At 39.5% G+C, this 15,494-nt stretch overlaps 2 protein-coding genes across 4 annotated transcripts; one reads left to right on the forward strand and one right to left on the reverse strand.

Moving 5' to 3' along the window:
* Positions 1 to 3,291: 3,291 nt before the first annotated feature.
* LOC109470264 (phospholipase DDHD1-like) lies at positions 3,292 to 15,477 on the reverse strand. 3 transcript variants are annotated; one of them, XM_019769139.1, is made up of 9 exons: positions 15,161 to 15,477; positions 8,592 to 8,741; positions 8,178 to 8,328; positions 7,465 to 7,596; positions 7,069 to 7,200; positions 6,343 to 6,381; positions 5,996 to 6,025; positions 5,774 to 5,791; positions 3,292 to 5,006 (listed from the first exon to the last, which is right to left on the reverse strand). In XM_019769139.1, the coding sequence occupies exons 1-9, from the start codon at positions 15,248 to 15,250 to the stop codon at positions 4,852 to 4,854; spliced, it is 897 nt and encodes a 298-aa protein (XP_019624698.1). In that variant the 5' UTR covers positions 15,251 to 15,477; the 3' UTR covers positions 3,292 to 4,851. The 3 variants fall into 3 exon arrangements, with proteins under 3 accessions (XP_019624698.1, XP_019624699.1, XP_019624700.1); XM_019769140.1 differs by lacking the exon at positions 6,343 to 6,381 and having other exon boundaries at positions 15,161 to 15,475; XM_019769141.1 differs by lacking the exons at positions 5,774 to 5,791; positions 5,996 to 6,025; positions 6,343 to 6,381 and having other exon boundaries at positions 15,161 to 15,365.
* Positions 9,378 to 15,168, forward strand: LOC109470258 (ficolin-2-like). The gene is made up of 7 exons (XM_019769127.1): positions 9,378 to 9,551; positions 9,897 to 10,040; positions 10,355 to 10,568; positions 11,993 to 12,138; positions 12,346 to 12,442; positions 12,774 to 12,938; positions 13,168 to 15,168. Exons 1-7 carry the CDS (start codon positions 9,429 to 9,431, stop codon positions 13,419 to 13,421), a joined length of 1,143 nt encoding a protein of 380 aa, XP_019624686.1. The 5' UTR covers positions 9,378 to 9,428; the 3' UTR covers positions 13,422 to 15,168.
* Positions 15,478 to 15,494: the final 17 nt, after the last annotated feature.

Raw genomic sequence — 15,494 nt, forward strand, 5'->3', positions numbered from 1 at the left:
GAAAGGTTGATAAACCTGTCATCCAAACTCCAAGCCCCAAGGCACGAAGCGTGCCCTATAAAGTATGTTTGGGTCTCAGATTACATCAGCTGCCAGAAATATGGCATGAACTCAATTAAACCGCTGACCTGCTGCAATTGACCTCCCATTCGTCTGTAATGACCAGGGTACACGCCTGTCAGGAGTTCACCAGCGACTGAAATAGCGGAAGAACGTCTCTTGCCTAATCGCTATTTGATATAGATATTGAATAGATATCAATAAGCTTGCTACGTTGAATGGTTAGATGAAGTTGCTTAGATCGAAAACTCGACTTCCTTTGGGAAAGTTTAAAGGAAAAAGTATGTTACATATTATCATTGCGCCAATTATTGAGATCGCCATGATAAAGGCAAAAACGTCGTATCACAGATGCCACATCATCAACACTTTGGAGAAAAATTCCAGTAAAACCAGGACAGATTCAGAACACGCCCGTGATCAGCACCAAGGACAGGTCCGAAATCAGCACCATGAACAGCACCATGATACGCACCGCTGACGGCAGTAAAATCAGCATCGGTGCTATAATTAGAGCCGGAAAAAGTGTTAACGCTGCCTGTAATGGTCCGGTATGTAGTATCACGTATGGCCAATTACTTATACAGTACTTTTGAAAGATTTGTTTAGTTGTTTGATTAATTTTGCTCAAATAAGCTTCGCAATTCTATGTTGCATTTCCCACTGCACCACATTTATTATAATCCTAGGTTTTATTTCTTCCCCACATGAAACGCATCTAACACAGGGTTAAAAAAGATCCATATCGTCTCCTACATTGCAGACGTTTTAATCCCTTTCTGGTTCTGGAGACGATGAGAGGAAAAGTGAGAGAGGTGGCGACTTTCCAAAGCGATACTAGTATTGACTTTTGAGTGCAGTTATGTATTGTTTCTTCGTTAGGGTCCATCGACGCATGTAAGAGCAAGATGGTGGAAACTGCCCCCAGTCCTAAAACTATGCCGTTGAAAAAGTTAGTTTGAACTATTTTCTCTTATACCTCCCTGCATGGACACGGGACTTTGCAGAAGTCTGTGGAACGTTAACCGTGATGACTCAAGAGAAGGCTTTGATTCTGAAGTGAACTTAATGAACTATAGCATCTGTTTTATTCAAGCCTTTTTCCATGGAGTTGATATGGGCGTTAATGCGGTGAGATTAACTAAAGGAGATGACTTTCGTTAGCAAATACACAAACCTGATGCAAAAGCGTTCTCATCTTAAGTTTAATCTTGATTGGTAGGATGCACAAACGGATTCTGATTGATACTTGGTATAGATGTGTTATCATGTAAAAGCCTTCTGGGGCAGGAAGGGCATTTCGTCGTGCGGTTGAGAGCGCTTGTAAGGAAATACCAATACTTTTACATAGGCATGTTTCTGAATTGTACCTGTCGTTAAAGACGAAAATGTTTTCACTTTCTTTCGTCCTTATTCTTATCTCGACTTTCTTACGATCTATTCCTCTTGTCCTTATCTCGACCTTCTAACGTTCTACGAGAACACCAACGCTAACAAGACAGCGGCATTGTTTTCAAGTCGTTCTATTTCGTTATTTTCTACTACACTGACTCACTAAAATGTAGTGATCATATCAAACAAGATAAGGCACAAACCTACCGATAGCGTGACTTGTGTAACTTGTACGATTCTTCCGCTCGCTTTGTCCTTGCCTTTTCGCCCCGATGGTTACCAGTGATCTCTCGCGCCTTGCTGACGGTACCGATGTGGGGAAAGCCGAGCCCGTGCGGCGCAGGTGCACCGGCCCCGCCCTCTCCTGGGTCCGGATATCATTCATGTGTAACGGCTTCATAGAGATGACGTCAAGCAATATGCAATATACACCAGGGCGCCATCTATAACGAAGGTTCAAGTAACTGTAATTAATAAAGGTTATGTGTCTCTGAATTGTAGTTGAAATACACGAAAGGTATCTTGTAAAGAAGCAGATGAGTTCTATCATTCATTTGAGCGCAGTAAACCGTGACTATTGTCTAGCGTAAGTACAACCTTTATATTTTACCGGAAGTTGATCCTACAGACTTGCGGATCACACGGGGTTCAGACGTCAACGACCTGGCGATCAAATGTTGATGATAAAAAAAATTGGTGATTAAAACTTGGGTGCACTGGCCGCTTCACCTGCCGGGCGTGACGTGTTTAATTACTTCCAGACAATGTTAGGTACATCATGTACACCCGCATCACTATTACTGATGTATGATGGTCCATTGTGAAAATCTAATGAGCATCGTTTGTGTACATTAATGCTGTCATGTTCATTCTACCCTTGATTTACTCCCCGTACCCCATTATGTTTCCCTTTACGCTGTGCACGGTATTTGCGCTTCATCTACTCACAATTTGCTAATGGTCATTGACCTGCGCCCTGATATGTACGTGTATGCTTTAATACGTCCCACGAGGTCTTTGTGACAAGTCGTAATTTCAGTGACATAACATGAAATATCATGTCATGCGCACAGACTATATTAACTTGTAAATCAAAAAGACGTGAACTAATGAAGGGTATGAGGATGTAAGAAATCATTCCAATTGACAAATCTGACGAGCTGTAATTTCAACTCCCCATCGACAGAAATGTTCTAATGTTTTATTTAAATGTTCTAACGATGACGGTGACTTTTCTTCATAGATGTTGCCAAGCTTAGCTGCATGTCATCTTCCTTTCATTTTGACTGTCGTCTTGACACTTCCTGATGTCAGGTGACTAATAATTGTTCTGCGGGTTTTTCTGAAGACTGAGGTTCAGCCTTGTGTGCACATTTGTGAATCTAACTCCCAATCCCAATGCTGTGCTTGGTAAGACCAAACTTTGATGTTGTTATATCTCAACAATAGCAGCAGATGTCGGTCCCCATTTCCATCTCCCAAAGGTAATCTGCCTCATCAATAATAATGGAGGAAAACTAAGTCAGCCATTTCTGTACCACTAACAACTAACAAGATCAATGCCGACCTTCAATGGCAAGTTGTCCGATGACAGAACTTTGTAGTCAACTGTGAAATTCAAAATCGATGGCCATGGCAGGGGGAGGGGTGAACCTGTTGCTTGGGTACCATCCGATTTGTAACGGCAAACCGAAAAATTGATTTTTTTTTCGGGTTTGCCATTACAAATCAGATGGCACCCAGGCAAGTGAACCTGCCTTGATTCTCTGTCTTGATTCTCTCTAGAGCATCCATATAATTCCATATAACAGCAAAAAATTAAACAAACACCATTATTGGGTCATTTTCATAATTTTATTCAGTTTGCCTACGATCATTTTAACTGCTGACATATTTGATGCCTTCAACTATGTGTTCGTCTATGTGGTTTCCTGTTTGAAGGAAGTCCTAGGTTGCAATGGTTATTAACATTTACCTTCTATTAAAATCTAAACCATGGAAGGCACAGTAATGTTTATTTGATTGTCATATAAAGCACTGCACATTCCAGTCTTAAGTATTACCAAATTACCAAAGCTCATTGGTATTACAAATGTTCAGGTAAAAGATAAGCCAGTAACAATTCTCCTCTTGTTCAAGAGTTTTAAAACCCACACACTTGCACCACACCATGCTACAGTTTCCTTTAAAAATTCTTGCAAAAAGAGATTCATTAAGTCAATTTCTGTATTGAAATGCTGCTATTACAGACAACACAAAGGCTGTACCATTCCTAGATTCCTTTAATGAGATGATTGCATGGACACCAAAGGTTGAGAGTTACTTGCATACCATGTGTATAAATTGGAAATGAGATAATCTTGTTTTTTCCCTTTTTTCCCAACAGAACAAAACAGAACAGAACAGAACAGGACAGAACAGGACAGAACAGGACAGAACAGGACAGAACAGGTCAGGACAGGACAAAGCAGAGCAGAAGCATACAGACTTGTGATTACTACAATTAACATAACTAGCACTGCAACATAACATTCATCTGTAGAAGTATCTATTATAGATCTAATTTTCAAAAGCTGATTACATAAACTAAAGGTATACACATAAATGATATGAATGTATGTTTCATAGAAAGATTTGCCATAGATTTCTCTTATGGCAGACTGTATGAGCAAACTAAATTGTCATCTTTTAATAACCATTTACATTACACTCGACATATACAACATATACAAAAAAGTCGTCACTTTCTTTACAGGTTTGTTGAAATTTCCATGGTTTTAATAGCTATAATAGCATCCAGTTATTGCACTTTTCTGTGTAGAAAGAAGAGATGCAGCCGTTTTTGTGACTCCCAACAACCAGTGCAACATATTCAGTGCTTTTCTGTATTCAAGTACATTCAAGTATTTAGGTGGCAAGAAAGTTGGGTGATATCAGGAATGATGATGACTATTAACAGAAGTATTACAATAATTATTAACATGCTGATAGAAACTTGGTAAATTGTATGTTTAAAGCTGATTTATAGTTTTTTTATATTAGACCACATGTATTTTGATTCACACAGAAGCATGTTGTACCTTCCCTTGTAGAAAGATTGTGTCTTTTCACCATTTAATATTGCTTACAGAAATCCCTTAACATTGTAGCACGTGAAGACAAATAATAGTTGTGAAAGCTGTTACATAAAAGACATTAACCATTCTGTAGAGAGGTTTTGTACATTTTATACTATAATTGTAGAGATAGTGCATTGCATCTTCGAGAATGTGTGTTATGTAATGTTTGATTGTTTGAGGCCCAAAGCAGACTCTGCACGTTCTTATTCTTGCTTAAAGCTCATTATGATATAAAATCCGGCCTGTGTCTTGGTTGCTGTTATCATGACTGTCGTATACATCACATCTTCATGGCCTGCGGAGGGTACATGTGCATCAGGAGGAACAGCGCGACATCGCGGGAAACCCAGTAGGACGTGTGCGACGTAATGGCTGAGATGTAGCGACTCTCCACACGACCTTCCCGCAACACATAGTCAATACGGTGCTCCAACTCTGAAGGGGGGAAAAGTCATTTGTAAGCATCTGCACAAAATTTGAAATAGCATGTGCAACAATTAGGTCCTTATTTTATGGAAATTTCAGTGCACACATAAATATCCTTCAATTCTGTAGTTATTCCAAATGATAGTTGTTGCATTTAACAATGTGGGAAACTTAATGAGCAACTGTGGGTAATGTGTGTTATTAGTATTGTGATGTAATAAAACCTTGTACACACAATGTAACATGTTTCTGGCATAGAGAAGGCTTACAAATGATTTATTGGAGATTGGATATTAGAGTGGAGCACCTTCAACTTAAGGTTTTGATTAATGAAAATAACATGGAAGGGATAAGAGGGTAGTATGTATCAATGTCCATATGACATCCCATATGATACATAGATACAGATACAATGTATCTATAAAAAAATCTTTTATGGACGTGACAATATGGTGCATGCTTAAAACTATTATGGGTTATTATGTGATTTTGATGGTGGTTTGATGACCACATGTGTTACAAGAAACAAACAGATAACTGTAAATCACAAGAACACTGCTAAAACAAAGTAAATGTCTTAGTTGTCAAATACATACATGTACCATTAAGACTCAGTGATGTGCATGTTCCAATGGCAGTATGTTGGTTCAAATGTTCATTCGAAGTGCAATTTTTCCAATTAAAGGGTGTTCAAGGGGGATTCCATGCATTTTGAAAATATCCATGAGTTGCACTTAAAGAGAAAGTAACACCACATGATTAACCTCCAGCCCTACCTGGCAGGGAGGGGTCCTCTGTTGGGAAGAGCAGATGCAGAGGAAGGAGAAACAGACTGAGTAAGATAAGATGTCTAATCTCAAAAAGATGCAAGCTACAATACATCTCTAAGAACGTAGCATCAGGCTTTTTTTCAAGATTTTTAAAGGACAGTTTCTTCATAATTGTCAGAAATAATGTCAGCAAACTCTGAGAGTGTTTGTCTTATATATCTTCTGTACCTGTGTCTGTGTCAGCCAGCACGTCATCGTCTGAGCAGAGGCACAGAGAGAAGTAGAGACAGAAACAGCATGTTAGAGACAGACACATCATCAATGTAGGAGTGCCAAGATGACTGAGTTATTTGTCCAGTACAAGTTTACAAGACTAAGCTGTGGAGAATATATTGAGGAAATTTTTCATTCTAATATAACGACCTCCATGTATCAGAATACCCTTCATCTCAATAACTCTCCTAACCATATCCCTCATCTAAAACGGCTCCCAAGGACAAATATGTGTAGCAAGTGAATCTGTGCCAGTTTCAACGACCAGCTGAATACATGCAAACGAAAGAACTCCACAATACCTGTCAGCGAATATCTGTATCCAGCCAGAGGAAAGGACACTATAGGGAAGATGTAGACAGGGAGACAAAATAGCAGCAAGCTGAAGTCTGTTATAGCATGTGTGCAGAGCATCATAAACCATCATGTGCATTTAATAAGGTTACTTGTTTAAATGAGAATGCTACTTGTCAGTAGCAGAACAGAAAGGAAGAATGGGTAGAACATCGGCTAGAATGATGAGCTACATCAAGGGGTCCTTGCCCAAACCAGGCCCTTTTAAGACAAGCAAGGCTGTGGTGATATGATATTAGTCATTCAACCAGCTATTGCTACAGCGTGGTGGATCCGCACAGACGCATGTATTGCGTTCATGGCCAGTTTGTAAAAAAAGGCTCCTAAACAGACCAGCCATTTGTTAGATATGACCTCTGCATGGCCCCTAACCAAGGCCGGCTCCACCCCCACCCCCAGCACCAGCTGTTCCCACCTTTATGGTCCACATATCAGTAATGGAGTGAGATTGCCTTCCGATTGGAACACACATTATGTTTTTATGCCACGTAAATCGAACCACCATAAAAGGACCACTGGGCATGCAGTATTTATGTTCCATAACTGCTGCTAAGATGTGTGTGCCTGCATGACTTTCAATTTATGATAAGTTATTCTGATATTGTTACACTTGGTAACTAGATTCTTGAATAACTAAAACATGATTAAAATCCTGATGTCATGCTCACACACACCTGTGCTGTCTACGATGTCCATACTGCTGAAGGCCACAGTCGGCCCTGACTCCAGCTCTCCCTCCAGCAGCACCTGCAGCTCTTTAGGAGTGTCTGACCTACCACTCCACTTGGACCACAGGCTCAAGGCACCTGCACAGCACAGACAAGCAAACACGCTGTCTTAAGTCTTGAACAATTGACATGAAAGGCCATCATCAGCATGATAATTCAAGTTAATAATATACTCTAGTTTATTATCTTCTTTGGGTCTGATTCACAATTATATACATTGTAGTTCTTCTTCTTTGACATTGTACTACCTTGTAGATATCATCATAGCAAATACTAGCCCTAGCATATACTTATAATGTGCAATTTAACAAATAATCATATGACCATGAGATTAGTACTTACCTTGTACCAGTGTAGACTCTTGATCTTTCTTCCCATCAGCCATCTCAGCCCCATGTAATGGTGACATTGGTTCCAGAGGTGTGGAACTGCCACTGCCTGATCCATTACCATTTTCCTGCCCTGCAGATGCACCTAAATCATCAAACAGATTCAATATCACTGAGACATTCAGTTACTATCTTACTTAACTTAGTTTTCTGGTAACTTCAACACTTGTTCTACTCTTATTTTGGTACATGTACAACTATGATCCTTGACCCTTACCACAGTTTTCATGCAGAATCTTTGCAGTTTCTCTTAGCCTTTGTCAGGATATTATCAAAATCATATCCAGTTGCTTGAGTAACTATCTTATTACCTGGATGTCTAACCTTCACTGCCATACTATTCCTTATAAGTCAATGTCTGCCTCTTAGTTGGTACCTGGTGGGTAGTGACTACTGATTCAGAAGCAGATGTAAACCAACCATGGTGCAGAGTCACCATTTTCCAATTGATCACATTAAACTTCCATAACCTTGTCCCTGTTGCCTAACCCCATAACCAATACCACTTTGGTGCCAACAGGGAGAAGGATAAGGTCATCTGTCCTGACATGAGCAATTGAGTCAGATATCCTGAAGAAGACCAGTCAGGTCCGGTCAAAAAGATGATAAATTCATTCTTGCAATAGCAAATGCCCAAGTTATGCACTATATGGACCACTTACTGACCTTTATCGACCAGTTGCTGTTCTTTGGCGTTCTTGAAGGCCACAGGTTTGATGTCACAGTACAGTGGGAGGGCAGACTGGCTGTGGTTGTGGATGAGTTGTGGCTGGATGCCGGCGTAATGTCTGAGGATGAGGGGCTCGATCCTGTAAGCCTGGTCATAATTGGAAAAGGAATCGTTACACAGACTGCATCTGAACTATGTCCCAAAACTGCTCTACTGTATTGTCTCTCTCTTATAAAGCTTTTCAATCTAACAATTTTCCATCTGGGTACAGAAGAATATACCATTTTCAGAAATGGCTGGAAGAGAAAGCAGGTTTTGTCCTCTAGGCATTTTCCATAACAAAATCCAAATTTAAACTTGGTGCCAAAAAGCTACCTCAAGAGTAGAGAATTTTCAGAGGTAGTACCTACCACTGGGTCTGCTGGATGGAAGATGTTAAAGAGCCTCTTGCAGAGGTTTGCAGGTATGATGTGCTCCAGAGTGCCAACCCCCTGAGCACGGACCCCCCTCAGACACAGGAACACAGCCAGGGGGGAGCCTAGGCAAAAAAAGTTCTCCACCTGGAATAAATGGGAGACAGTGTTATTAACAGCTTCAGGCTACAATAAGCATATAATTTATCATGTGATGACCTACTTTTTTAATATCAAGTCTTGTATCACTGAGTGAGAGGGAAAGAATTAGGTCATCTGGCAATTTCTACAGCTTTGGGACACACAGATAATTTAATTTCATATGAATTTTGATATACATAATGTATCATTAATGATGGTTTATGATGACCAATCAGTTCTAGGCAACATGTGAGCAAAAGGCCAGAAATTTGACACAATCATGTACCTAAACTTTGCTAAGTTAACATATGCTTCACTTTCAAAACATGAGGTAAGGTCACTGATCAAAGCTCATTAAAATAAGTCAACCATTTATATATGAACAATTACTGTTAGTAGCAACCTTCGCCCAGCAAGAGTCAACATATTGTTACTGTATTTTCTGTATACTACTGCAAAGTTGAAAGAAGGAAAATACCACATCACAATCAAATACATACAGCTATTGTATGCTATATTACTACATCCCACTTCCAAACAGAATGATTAATTAAATTAAACTGAGCTATATAGTAGGAAAAATGACTATTATAGTACAAAAATGTTTTATTTTCAGGCCTGTAAAAATCAGTTGATACAGTAACCACATTCCTACCAGTATCTAAACATTGAAGTAGCATACACTTCACTAAGATGGCACCCAAAGCTGTAGTGCTTATATCATTCCTTCTGTTGGTAGATGTCAGCTATGAAGCTGTCCCTAAAGTGGACAGGAACAGGCTGAGGGAGACAGGGGAAGCTGATCCAACAGCCTCTGTAAGTACCTGAGTGTAATCCAAGGTATTTTAAGTGTTTTCTCTTTAGTGTTTTGTCATGGCAGTTATGCTTTATAACAAAGAAACAAAATAAAGGTTGCAAACTGACAGGGAATGGGCAGATGGGTATTACCAGCACAGGATTTCTAAGATAGGCAAAGAATGAAATATCCATGAACAGCCGATACATGTAAAAGTGTGTGTATGTGTGTGTGTGTACAATGTATGAATAATCTCGCGAAAAAGATTGACTAATTGTACCAGCTATAGGTTGTGTAGAAGTCCTGTTACTTCATAGTCGATGACTGACACACTTTTTCAACACTGTCACCCTGAAATGACCCAGTGCACGTCGACATGCTCTGCCGAGGCCTTGGAAAACCTGCTGCACACACAGGGCCACCTGGAGACAGCCGTACAGGAGCTACAGGACAAGACTGTTGATCTACAGGTCCAAGTGAATGAACTAAATCAGAATGAGCAGAGTGCTGTAAGTGTTGGGATACAACAGATGGGATAATTATGTACACATGTATACATACTAAAAGTTCTTCAGAATCTTTGCATTCCTCAGGAACTTGGTCTCATGAAAAGCTTCGAGTCTAATAAAAAGCTTTAACTATATACATGCCAAGCCATGTCTATTTTCCAAATTAAAAGTACCAAATATTGTTACACACAACTTAACATCATGTGTACCACCATAGCCAATCAAATCATCACCAACTTTTGAGTTACAGGCCTTGAATTGAATAATAAAATCAGTCCTTGACACTTGAAAAGTTAAATATCATGTGCTTCCAGTATCTTGCTGAACAGGACCTGAGGGCAGCATTGGCTACCCTTCAGACTACTGTCACCCACCAGGATGCCCTGATGGAACAGCAAGACAGCACCATTCAACAGCAGGCAGCATCTTTACAGCAGCTCCAGGGAACCATACAGCAACAAGCTGCCCATATACAACAGCAGTACAACACCATTACAGAGATGCAGGCTCTCCTGACACAACTGGCCAGTAAGAATCCATTAACAGCTCGGTTTTAGTAGTTTTTCCTGCATTTTCCCCAATGAATGTCCCTAAAATAAAAATGTATATAATTTAAAATGAAACAAGAGTTCCACGATCTCATACCTTCGCCAAATGATGTTAACCCTTGGGGTTGACGAATTATACAATTTTAATAGTTGATTTCGCAAATAAGAGCGTCATTTGCATGGATTACATCAGTTGCTCATATTCTCCACCCAATGGCAGCCTTATCTTAACAAAATAGGCTATTCTAGTACTTCCTCATAAATTATGCAAATGAGGTCATAATGTGAATAAATTATCTTCATTGATGTTCACCTTCACTTAACTTCCAAATGCGGCAAGTATGAAATTCCCAGCAATTACAAGTATGAAATCATAACAATTTCCCATTAATTATGCAAATTAGGTCTTTATTTACATAATCAATAACCTCTGATGTTTTTCTCGTTCTCAATTACATGTCACAAGTATTTCATAGTCCTATTATCGAACAAAGCAGATTTATAGAATTTCCTCATTAATTATGCAAATTAGCTCATGATTTGCATAATTGTCATCTGATTATGTGAAGCATCACTTCAGCTACCCACATACCAAAAATCATGACAATCCGTCAACCGGTTCTTGGGTAATGCACCTTCGGAGATTTTTCAAGAAACGCACCTGCAGTTCCAGAACAAGCTGCTAGGGGGCCCAAACTCATGTCACTTCTTCCCTACCCCAAGAGCTATCTACCAACCAAAGTTCGTGACCCTAGTACCTCTAGATCGCGAGATATCAAAACCGGAAGTTCTGCTGCAGTACCAACAAAAGTCGCTAGGGGGCCCAAAATCTAATCATTTCTAGGTCTCATCAAGACCTACCCACATACCAAGTTTCATGACAATACATATAAAGCTTCTTGAGTTATGCTGTTCACAGACAAACAAACAGACAGACAAACAGACAGACAAACAGACGGACAAACGCTACTGAAAACATAACCTTCTTGGCGAAGGTAATAAAGTGTATTGCACTAGCAGAAGTTCAATATGGCCCATGTAAAATTACTATGACCAATCTATTCAACAGTAATTGGCTCTTGTGAATGTGTGTACACATGTTGGGTGACATGGAACAAGGATAAGACAGTTACATTACTTGTTAGTAACAATGAGGAGAGGAGAGAAAGGATAAATGTTACGTCAAGGACATATCCTTGGTTACATGCATGTACATGTACATGTATAATCTTGATACATTTTGAAATGCATACTGACCCTAAGATGCATACTGACCCTATTATATAATTCATATACAGTGTATTGGGTCTATATAATTTCTATCATGTTATTAGATGTGGTTAATCATCACAGGAGTGTATTCTGAAAATATATTTTGAGGTTATTTTGGTTCTTACTTCTCAGACAAAGTGAACGGCCCCCGTGACTGCCTGGAGCTGCTAAGTACTGGCCACACCACCAGTGGAGTCTACACCATCTACCCAGATGGAGGGGGGAAGAGCCCTGTCCATGTGTACTGTGACATGGACACCGATGGGGGCGGATGGACGGTACTTACACAAGTTACTTCAGATTGGAAGTCAAACTGCTGACTGAATGGTATATCAGATTCTGTACAGTATTTGATTTTAAGGATGACTTCTTCCAGATACAATTGTACTACATATGATATAATAGCCACAAAACAGAATCAGACTTTTCCATCTTAGAGAATGCTATATTCAATTGGCTGTTCATTGTACTGATATCTATTTCAGGTCTTCCAAAAGCGACAGGATGGATCAGTGGATTTCTACCTGAACTGGCAGGCATATAAGACAGGGTTCGGAGACCTGAGGGGAGAGTTCTGGCTAGGTACAGAGTCATCTGTCCTTTATCCAGCTTTTTCTTCTGCACTTCCATACAATTTGTACTTCATCATACAAAGGTGATACATGTGTATATCACAAACATCCTCAAATGATTGAATGTAAAATACATACAAGCAAGTCTTTATTTCATAATAGATTATATAATAGCTAATATCAAAGTTACAGCTATGACCTGACATGTGTTTCGACCACAAACCTTGCAACTTAACTCAGCCACAAGTGATGACTTGTGGTTGAGTCTAAAAGTCCCTGACACTAACTCTATCTTTTAGTTGGAAATGTCTACTTTGTCGTTGTATTCTTCAATACCACAGGCAATGACAACCTCCACCGACTGACATCCCAGGGCATGTATGAGCTGAGGGTGGATCTGGAGGACTTTGACAACAACGCAACCTTTGCAGAGTACAGCCTGTTCAGGGTTGAGGATGAGATGCACAAGTACAAGCTAACCATTCAGGGATACTCTGGAACTGCAGGTAAGTGACCAATTATCCTTTCACAGATTAATAGAGATACATGTTTGGGATTTTCAAGACCTCTGCATATACAAAACTGCAAAATTAATTCAGATTGGAGTCTTGTCCCTCACAAGCATAAAATAACTAGTTACAATGATATGAGCAATTGACATGTGTAACTGATTTTAGATGGACAGACTGAGACTTTATAACCCACAGGATACTTTAATCTGTTGTTCTGGTACAGGTGATGGCATGGCCAACCACAACAACATGTACTTCTCCACCAAGGACAGAGACAACGAGCAGCATGGTTACGACTGTGCTGACAGGTACCAGGGAGCATGGTGGTACGGAGACCGCATCTGTCACAGGTCCAACCTGAATGGGCAGTACCACGCTGGTGCCCACCAGTCCTTTGCTGATGGAATCAACTGGCAGCCGTGGTTGGGAAATAACTACTCTCTGAAGCATACAGAGATGAAGATCAGGCCAAACTAGATACATTGTTTGTATCATCACTAATGGATTCACCACCAAAATAGTCTTGTTGCATCAAGGAGGTTATAAGGGGCACCTCTTTGGTTGAATTAAATGTTCTAAGCTTGCATTTAAAACATGAAAAATGTTTTACAGAAAAAATTAGTGAAAACTAGAAAACCACATACACCAAACCACTTTCTAACAGACTTCGCAGAATTATGCTTCATCCAATCCCTGGGTCAATGGTGCTGTTTGAAAACAAAACAATAGGCCAAACTGTGAATAATCTAACTTTCATATGTGTCCACAGCACCACATTTTGCAAGAAGAAGCAAAAAAAAACTCTTACCATCATGAGTATGATATGAGTATGGTAAGACATTGGAAATAAATGAATGGCAATGCTGTATTGCTGTTGCAGACAGAAACTGTAGTACTGACAATGCACTTTTTCCCAAGTCATTCAAATGCATTTTGCAGTAATACAACAGGACGATAGGAGGAGCATTTAATTGCTTATTTGTATCTCCACTGTTGCAACACCTTTATTATGAAATGTATATGATATGCGTTATTATATATGTTATACATGTATATGTGTGCATGCAATCATGCACGCAACATGTGCATGTAATTGTGCACACAATCATGCACACACATTTACCACAAACACACCTAGAGGCACGTGTATGTGCACACACACACAACACACACATCCCACACCCTACACCTTCCCCCACACACACCCCTACCCACATACACAAACCCAAAACTGCAGTCACACATGCACATAATCCTGTCATACATATATAAACAAAATGTAATATTATCATAGCATATCATAAAGGTAAAAAAAGTTCTGTGCTTTTAGTAACACTGATTTGTCTTGTATTGTTGGCAGTTGTTAGGAGCAACATACATTTAACATGTTCAGGAATACATGTGCATGCCCACGTGAAATAATAAGGTCAGGCGGTTACACCAATTACACAACCAATCCCTGCTTTCCTGAATACCTTGGTTGCTTTCCCTAATGCAACAACTGCCATGGTATCCAGACCATAAGTGTGTCATTTGTTTGTAGCTACCTTTGTTTGTCACATGCTGCTACATGTGCTTGTAAAGTTTACACAAGTTTGTGTGCTGACTCCTACATTTACCAGAAACGACTAGATCTCCTTGGTAACTATCTGAGTTTTGTCTGTTGAATACGGGAAAAATAGCCCTCAATGGGAGGCATAAAGTCTTTGTTGACCTTTTAAATAATCATACAGTTAGCAGCTGGCTGAAGATCATTTAACCATCATATTTCAGTATTTTTCCTGGCAGGAAACAGTGTCTTAAACATCAAGTTACACATGTGTGATACACCTATATAATACAGGACAGCTTTACAATGGTAAAACTGTTTATCAAAGCTGTCAGAAAGGTCTGTTATCGTAGTGCATTAAAACGTATATTAAACACTTTGAATGTGTTAGTATAGCACTGTCAAGTAGCTTAGTTGTCATTTGTAAAGTTGCAACAGTTTATTTAATTGTTCCTTCTGGAATCCAATTTATAAAGGAATAGTATTACCCAGAGATAGATGTTTTTTTATCAATCTGCTATGCGTATGATATGATGTAATTATGCCACACGAAATGTGAAACGTAGAACAAAACTGTCATTTTGCTGAGTAATCGACTTCGAAAATATTGCCCATTTGTCAATTAGGCATTGTACTAAGCACATGGCATGACTAGGAGGCAACACACCTGGCAGCATACCACCGACTCCACCTCCCCAGGCATAAGGGCCAGGATTAAGTACGATAAAGCACAACAGGAGACTTTAGACTGATCCATAACAAGTCTCAGGTCCTTCACCCTCCAAAACAGCTTATCAAGCTAAAGTAAAATGAAATCTCTTGGAACTGTCTGCAATGTTTGCAAACAGTGATTAATGACCCACTCATCTATTCATATCCACTGATTGTTGAGTGTTTGTTTGAAAAAGATGTTTGCCCATCAAACATCATAGTCAGCATTTCTTTCTTTGGCTACCAACAGTCCAGAAAAATATCAATCATCAGTCTAGTTAATGTCAAGT

Source organism: Branchiostoma belcheri, unplaced genomic scaffold (assembly GCF_001625305.1).
Source record: "Branchiostoma belcheri isolate BF01 breed outbred unplaced genomic scaffold, Haploidv18h27 scaffold22, whole genome shotgun sequence".
NCBI classification, from domain to species: domain Eukaryota; kingdom Metazoa; phylum Chordata; class Leptocardii; order Amphioxiformes; family Branchiostomatidae; genus Branchiostoma; species Branchiostoma belcheri.

What these genes read in the sequence shown, in the direction of transcription:
- LOC109470264 (XM_019769139.1), bottom strand. Translation starts at nt 15,250, where the DNA reads ATGGATCAGTCTAAAGTCTCCTGTTGTGCTTTATCGTACTTAATCCTG. An exon ending in TCCATCCAGCAGACCCAGTG is followed by an intron (nt 8,329 to 8,591) that starts GTAGGTACTACC and finishes AATTATGACCAG; the next exon opens with GCTTACAGGATCGAGCCCCT. An exon ending in ACAGCAACTGGTCGATAAAG is followed by an intron (nt 7,597 to 8,177) that starts GTCAGTAAGTGG and finishes TTGATGATTTAG; the next exon opens with GTGCATCTGCAGGGCAGGAA.
- LOC109470258 (XM_019769127.1), top strand. Translation starts at nt 9,429, where the DNA reads ATGGCACCCAAAGCTGTAGTGCTTATATCATTCCTTCTGTTGGTAGAT. An exon ending in ATCAGAATGAGCAGAGTGCT is followed by an intron (nt 10,041 to 10,354) that starts GTAAGTGTTGGG and finishes ATGTGCTTCCAG; the next exon opens with TATCTTGCTGAACAGGACCT. An exon ending in TCTCCTGACACAACTGGCCA is followed by an intron (nt 10,569 to 11,992) that starts GTAAGAATCCAT and finishes CTTACTTCTCAG; the next exon opens with ACAAAGTGAACGGCCCCCGT.